At 29.4% G+C, this 8,405-nt stretch overlaps 1 protein-coding gene across 1 annotated transcript in view; it reads right to left on the bottom strand.

Moving 5' to 3' along the window:
- LOC113363248 (nuclear cap-binding protein subunit 1-like) overlaps positions 1–2,634 on the bottom strand; it is a 134,365-nt gene extending 131,731 nt beyond the window's left edge. The window contains 5 exon segments of the mRNA XM_026605735.1: positions 710–813; positions 892–1,029; positions 1,100–1,730; positions 1,733–2,299; positions 2,388–2,634. Of these exon segments, the coding sequence (XP_026461520.1) occupies positions 710–813; positions 892–1,029; positions 1,100–1,730; positions 1,733–2,299; positions 2,388–2,430 (1,483 nt within the window). The 5' untranslated portion in view covers positions 2,431–2,634.
- Positions 2,635–8,405: the final 5,771 nt, after the last annotated feature.

The raw sequence follows: 8,405 nt of genomic DNA on the forward strand, positions 1-8,405 counted from the left end.
AAATACTAAACTATAATTTTTTATATCTACAAAAACATTTTAATTGTTTTACTCACAAATAACAACACTACAAAATGTATGATAAAGTTATGAATTTTTAGTAGTTTATGTCTATGACGGAAATGTGTAGAATGAGATGGGAACTCCATGTTCATGATTAAAACTAAATTTTATGTGTGTATATGCTCGTTTGTTTGAATTATCAAAACAAAGAGCGTCATTGTTCGTATTTTAAAGTTTGTTTGTGTTAATTAAAGTCTACATATAATTGATAACTTATATTTATACAAGATGAACAAATAACAAAATCAATTTTTACAAAATCTTTAATTTAAACAAAAAATATAGTTCGAAGATGATAATAGATGAAACTAAATGAAGTAGAGAGTAAATAATAGGTTATATCTGTACAAACCCATTTTAAATTTATCTATAATGAAATATTGCAAGAAAATGCAATATTTAGTATAGCTTTTTTATATTTGTTTTATTATTGAAATCAAATAATTTTCTTAAAGTTTATTAAATATGTTTGATATTAACTATATTAATATTGACAAAAAGGGCTTTTTTATAGTAATCTTCGTTTAGCATGGATTTTCCATATAAAAGTAAAATTTTCGAGTTACACGGTTTTCTCTGCAACGTAACTTCAGTGTAAAATGAGGAATAGGTGTAATTGCAATATAAAAGAAAAAAGGTGACTCACCAGCTCCTTCTGATGAATACTTATAAGTCGGTGTAGGGGGTACAGGAACCAGTGCCGCATAAGATGAAGGCATCATTTGTTGCACTCTTTGGTGATACGACAGTCTGAAAAATAAAACAATCATAGGTAAATCAATTTTGTATGCCACTTTATTAAAATCATAATTCTTAAAAATTTCTTACCTGAGACATTTATGAAGAGTCTCTCTGATGAACTTTGGCCTGGGATGTTCAGGATCCAATTGCAGACAACTGTCCCAGTCTTCCCAGGACCATCGAAACTGAAAGTTGCTCAAATGATACGAAAACCAATTGACAAACCTAGAAAAAATAAAGTTAAATAAATTTTTTTGTAATAATTATCCATAATTTTATGATTTTTTTATCTTACCTATCAAAGCATGCAGTGTTCATCGAATCTATCCTCATAAACAATATCTCTGTAGCCTGAGCTAAAACTTGAGGCATTGTCGACGGTTGCAATTTGCACAACTCAATAAAAATAGATCCGTAAGCGATTTCCAGATACCGAGGCGTAGGCATGTTGAACAACTCTCCGAAAATAACTTCAACTATACAATAATCTAAAGGAATCTTAGCTTTGTGCGGGAAATTCAATAAATGCGCCGCACAGTCCTTCCTTTCCAAATGATACAACTCTATAATCGAGTGTAAATGTTCCTCGATCAAAAACCGTTCAATAGCATGTGCACCAGGTAAAATCGGTCCTTCCGGACAATCTGTGTAATCAAACATTCTAAAAACAACCCAAGGCAAAGGGTATACATAGGTTTCGTTATGTGGTGGAGGCATTATCGTCGGTAAGTTGTGCTGTAAAGCTTCACACAAAATTGAATCAAAACTTATGTACGGACGTTCAATATGTTTTTCTTGCCAATTATCTTGCCGTAACTTCTTAATCTGTGCCCACAAACAATCTAAATACTCTTCTTGCGGGTGTGGATTGTCCACGGACCAAACTCTCAAAGCTGAATGATGTTTTTTGTTACGTTTATTTAAAAAACTTCAATACAAACTAAAAGATGCTCTAAAGCTGACTCTTTCTTTTCATACAAGTCTCTGCCGACCCAGGGTAAAGCTGATAGTACTGCGAATATGTACCAGTCTTTACGTACTTGAGGCACTCCGTCTTCATTAGCAGCATCAACCATGTTATCAAACAATTGTAGGAGTGACGGTGCTGACAGCACATGACAATTAACTAAGTCTGCTAAAAATCTTAATGAGTATCTAGCTGTGTCCCATTTACCGGCTTTAAGCGAGTCTTTAAAAGTTTTAACCATGTAATCAACAAATTCACCACCAAAGTTGTAGTTTTTAGCGTTTAATAAACCGACAAGTGTGGTGTACACAGTGCATCGCTCAGGCATTTTTAAAGCACAGTCTGTGATTATGCGTAAAATTTTAGCACGGAATGTTCCTAAATCTGCTTCTAGGACACTAGCTAAGCCTTCAAGATTGGATTCTAAAGAAGCTGTGCTCTTTTCACCGACTCTTATAATAAGAGTCTCTAATCTGTCTTCGATTTCTTGATTTTCTGATACTCTACGCCGTTTTCTATACCCACGATCTAAAATAAATAGTGGAATAAAGAAAAATTTTGTGTGTGATACTTATAACCTAAAAAATAAAACACAATTTAACAGTTTTAAACTTACCCCCGTAACCGATATCGTCATCATCGTGTTTTCTTCTGCTCATTTTGTATTGTATATTAAATCACAAATAAAATAAACACTTATAAAACCATAAAACCAATAATATTTAGCAAGTTTATAGGTTAATTCGGCAAATTTTCAAACATTCTTGATGTTCACTGAACGTCATGGCATCTGTTAATGCTCATGACAGGGGTCGGCAACCAACACACAAATTATATATTAAACTAAACACCACTAAACTATTTACCACATATAATTAACTTTTAAAATATTTAACTTAGTTATTACTTATTTAACACTTGGCAAATACCTTTAGTAGATTGTTTTGTTACATTATTTTAAATTATATTCTTTCTTTAGGTTCTTTGCACCTGTCATAGAAGCGTCATTGAAGTCGCACATCGAGACAAAGATGGCGTGAGTGAACATTTTGGCGGTAATTTCAAATATTTGAATAATTATTTTGGGCATTTAGCTCAACAGTAACTAGATGAAATTTACTAGATTTTTATAATAATATACTACATTTTATTACATGATCTGACTTACAACCCTCCAATAAAATTTATTTTCAAATCGGTCTTGAATATGAGGTTAAATTGTTGGGGCATTTTTGTACATTTTGTTAAATTACTTGAACAAATTTATTGCGGGTACTCTATTATATTTAGTTTAGCTAAAACTAGATAAAATTTACTACATTTGCTTAAAATTTGTATTATAAATTCTGATACAAAAAGTTTGAATAAAATTCGGTCTTGAGCTGTGGACTAAATATTCGGTACATTTTCATACATTTTGTCAAATTACTTAAAAACTTTTATTGTGGGCATTAGATTTTTTTTCCAAAATCAATTATTTTGTTAAGACAAGCAGAAAGTTCTTTGAACCATTTAAATCGGACGCTTAGTTCTCTCAAAAACTGAATTTTTCACATATTTAGCTCCGTATCTTCGAAATGGCTGGGCCTGCCTTTTCGAAAAACTAATAAACACTTCTCCCAATCATTACTAATTGAATGTTTTTTAGATCATTCAAATCGGATACTCCGTTCTCTCAATAAGTCGATTTCTATTTTCTACGGCTGAACCTGCCTTCGCCAAAAACTGATCAGCTCTTTTCCCTATCAATAGGAATCGGATGTTTTTTGAACCATTCAAATCGATTGATCCGTGCGCCCGAAAACGTGACTGGAAATTTGTATCCATACATACATGCACACACACACACACACACACATCCATTTTTTCTGAAGTATGCCAAAATGTTCAGAAACCTTCAAAACGTCGAGAAATGTAAAAATTTTCAATTCCGATTTTCGGCCCATTACAATAACTTACCCTACGGGAAGTTAATAAAATTCGTTTGAAATCGGTCTTTAACGTTGAGTTATATATTCAAGACATTTTTCTACATTTTGTTAAATTACTTAAACAAATTTATTGTGGGTACTCTATTATTTTTAGTTTAGAAGAAATTTACTTTATTTTCTTGCAACTTGTGTTAGCAGAAACTAGATGAAATTTACTAAATTTTCCTATAATTTGTCTTATACACTCTGATACAAAAAGTTTAAATAAAATACGGTTAAAATCGGTCTTAAACATTGAGTTTCATGTTCGGGACAATTTTCTACATTTCGTTAAATTACTCAAAAACTTTCGTCGTGAACATTCTATTATTTTTAGTTTAGCAGAAACTAGATAAAATTTACCACTATCGTATATATTCATATATATTATACGTAGAAGTGAATTTGAATAATAATTTTCCAAATACGTGACAATACTAGTTGCGTCAAAATAATTGCATGCAATTACAGATATGGATAGTGAAATATTTTGCATATCGCTCATTTTTTTCTGTTTTTCGTTTTTATTTTAATAACAAAGCAGTGAAAAACGACAAAATTGGAAATAAAACTATTCATTAATAATTCTGTCAATTTTAAAATTTGGTAATTTTTCAAAATGTATTATACCAATTTTATTAAAATGTCGCGTATGTATAATTCAATGTAAGACGATTTTAAAAAAAATATTTAAAAATTTTGTATAGGAGTGTATAGAGGAAAATATACGAAAATGTAGTAAATTTGATCTAGTTTCTACTAAACTAAAAATATTAGAGTGCCCACATTATTTTTTCCAGGTAATTTAACGAAATGCAAAAAAATGTCACAAATATTTAACCTATAGATCTATATCTTTATCTATAGGGATTTAACCTAATGTTTAAGACTGATTTCAAACAATTTTTATTTAAATTTTTTGAATAAGAGTGTATAAGACAGATTATAAGAAAATATCGTAAAATTTTATCTAATATCAACTTAACTAAAAATAAATGAGTGCTTGAACCAAAAATTTCTGAGTAATTTAACAAAATGTATAAAAAAGTCCTTAATATTTAGCCCAAGGGTTAAAACCGGTTTTAAACGACTTTTATTTAAACTTTTTGCATGTGAAACAGATTATACAAAAATTTAATAAATTTTATCTAGTTTTAGGAAAACTAAAAACAATAGAGTGCCAGCAACCAAAATTTTTGAGCAATTTAACAAAATGTATAAAAATTTCCAGAATATTTGGACCAATGTTTAAAACCGGTTTCAAACATTTTTTATTTAAACTTTTTGTATTGGAATTTATAAGGTGATTTATAAGAATATAAAGTAAATTTTATCTAGTTTCTGCTAAACTAAAAATAGTACAGTACCGCCAACAAATTTATTTAAGTAATTTGACAGAATGTAGAATAATGTCCCGAATATTCAACTCAATGTTCAAGACTGATTTGAAATCAATTTTTCTATATTTTTTTGTATAAGAGTTTTCAAAACAGTTTATACGAAAATATAGTAAATTATATCTAGTTTCTGCTAAACTTAAAATAATAGAGTACCTGGAACAAATTCATTTAAGTAATTTAGCAAAATGTACAAAAATGTCTAGAATATTTAGCCCAATGACCATTTTCAACCAAATTTTATTTAAACTCTTTTTTAAACATAGAAATATATAAAAAAATAATAATATTTTGAAATGTATAAGATACATTATAAGAAAATATAGTAAACTTTATCTAGTTTGAGCTAAACTAAAAATAATAATTTGCCCATAACAAAATTTTTCGAGTAATTTACCAAAATGTACAAAAATTTGGCCCATTTTAAAACCGATTTCAACCGAATTTTATTTAAATTTTTTGTATGTCTTAGAGTGTATAAGACAGATTTTAAGAAAATACAGTAAAATTTATCTAATTTTAGCTAAACTAAAAATAATAAAGTACCCACAATGATTTTGTTTGAGTAATTTAACAAAATGTAGAAAATTAACCCTTATATATAATTCAACATGTAACACCGATTTCAATTGTATTTTATTTAAACTTTTTGTATCGGGTTGTATAAGACAGATTACACAAATACATAGTAAATTTCATCTAGTTTTAGCTAAACTGAAAATATTAAAGTGCCCGCAACAAAAAACTTTGAGTAATTTACCAAAATGTCCTGAATATTTAGCCCAATGTTTAAGACCGGTTTCAAACGAATTTTATTTCGGGGTGTATAAAACAAATTATAAGAAACAGTAGTAAATTTTATCTAGTTTTAGCTAAACTGAAAATAAAATAAAATAAATTTATTTAAGTAATTTAACAAAATTGTAAAAGATGTCCCGAATATTTAACTTAACCTTATCAAACCATAAGGCAGGATGTACTAGCAAACTTTTTGTTTAATTATTTGTGCATACTTTTCATTATTAGTCATTCATTTATTAATAACATCCCGTAGAAGCTGGTAGAAGTAATTAACAATACACACACACAATTACCGATATATATTACCATTACCATTACCAATCGACTCAAAAATCTTTCCATCGACTCAAAAAAATTTGACGTGTTCATAAACAAATATAATTTCACACGCCACAAACGAGTCCATAATTATTGTAACCATCAACATCACCATTGTCATTTTTAATATTTGATATCTTAGCATTTAATCATAATTAATGCCAGCACGAAGAACAATGCGAAATGGACACCAGTGCAGTATAGTTTTAGTAAACAAATATGCACAATAGTCGATAAATGTAAACATAGACCGAGAGCTGGTGAGTAGTAAAATTCATACATACAGGTGATACCAAATTTAATACGAATTGTCGTAAAAATGTATCGAAATGAATTGTGCAGACTGTGCACAAAGTTATGTAGGTGAAACCAGATGATTTTCTGCATTTTGTTGGATTATTTAAAAAAAATTGTTGTGGGAACTATTGTATTTTGAGTTTAGCAGATACTAGATAAAATTTACGTCATATTCTCATATTCTGTTTTACACACTTCCATACAAAATGTATAAATAAAATTCGGGTAAAATCGGATTTAATAAAACTTGGAGCTAAAAGTTCGGGATATTTTCCTACATTTTATTAAATTACCTGAAATTTTTTATTGCGGGTACTTTATTGTTTTTAGTTTAGCTGAAACTAGATAAAATTTGCTACATTTTCGCATAATTTGGCTTACACATTCCCTTGAAAATTTATCGAATTAAATCGAGTCAAAAAATGACTCACAAAATCTCGATTTATCTTTCAGCACTATTTGTTCCGTAACTCCAAAACCGCATGGACCTGTTTTTACCAAAAACTAATCATCATTTCACCCCATCAATACAAATCGAATGCTTTTTAAATCATTCAAATCGGATAATCCGTTCTCTCAAAAACTCGATTTGTATTTTCTGCACTCTTTGCTCCGTATCTCCGAAACGGCTGGACCTGCCTTTGCCAAAAACTACTCAGCACATCTCCCTATCAATAGGAATCGAATGTTTTTTGAATCATTCAAATCGGTTGATCCGTGCGCCCAAAAACGTGGACGAAAAATTGTATCCACACCAAATACACACACGCACTCAGTAAATACACACATCCATTTTTTCTAAGGTATGCCATAATGTTCAGAAACCCCTGAAACGTGAATATATATAAAAAAAATCATTTTTATACACTGACAAACACATACATCAATTTTTTCCAAGGTATGCCAAAATGTTCAGAAACCTTTGAAACGGAAAGATATATAAAAAAATTCTGTAATATAAGAAAATGTCAATCTATAAAAAATGTATGCGTGAGTGAGTGTATAAAAATGAAATTTGTTTCAAAGGTTTCTGAACATTTTGGCATACCTTGGAAAAAATTGATGTATGGGAATGAAAAAGAATTTTTTTATATATTTTTACGTTTCAAAGGTTTTCTGAACATTTTGGCATACCTTGGAAAAAATTGATGTATGGGAATGAAAAAGAATTTTTTTATATATTTTTACGTTTCAAAGGTTTTCTGAACATTTTGGCATACCTTGGAAAAAATTGATGTATGTGTATGAAAAACAAAATTTTTTATATATCCTTACGTTTTATATATACCTTGGAAAAAATCATGTATGTGTAAAAAAGAAATTTTTTATATATCATTACGTTTCAAAGGTTTCTGAACATTTTGGCATACCTTGGACAAAAATTGATGTATGTGTGTGCGGGTACAAACTTTCTTCGGGAACACCGATGTTTATTAACATATTTCCAAAAGTTTTTTTTCCAAAAATTTAATTTTATTCAAAAATTTAAAATTTCTCAAAAATCTAATAATTTTTGGTACCGAAGGTTCCAGTAATTTGCCTCAAGGCACGATGCCATACACCACTAGTTTTCATTTTTATCTCACATACTTTCTCAAACTATAATATGTTTCGTCTCTACTCGTCTCTGGTTTAACCACCTGTGAACCCTTTAATTAACATAAAATTCTTCATCACCCGAACGTTTCCACCGACGCCCTGTCTAACTGCATATAAATCACCGGAATCGCTCCCACCTTATCAATAGTGCAAAAATCACGAAACAGAAGTCAACTTGTCATTATCGAAACCTGCGATTGTAATAAATTAATATATTATTAATAATATAATAAATTCTTTCTTACAACAACC

Source organism: Ctenocephalides felis, unplaced genomic scaffold (genome assembly GCF_003426905.1).
Source record: "Ctenocephalides felis isolate EL2017-DRISC unplaced genomic scaffold, ASM342690v1 CF-g0.4_SCAFFOLD_00845, whole genome shotgun sequence".
NCBI classification, from domain to species: domain Eukaryota; kingdom Metazoa; phylum Arthropoda; class Insecta; order Siphonaptera; family Pulicidae; genus Ctenocephalides; species Ctenocephalides felis.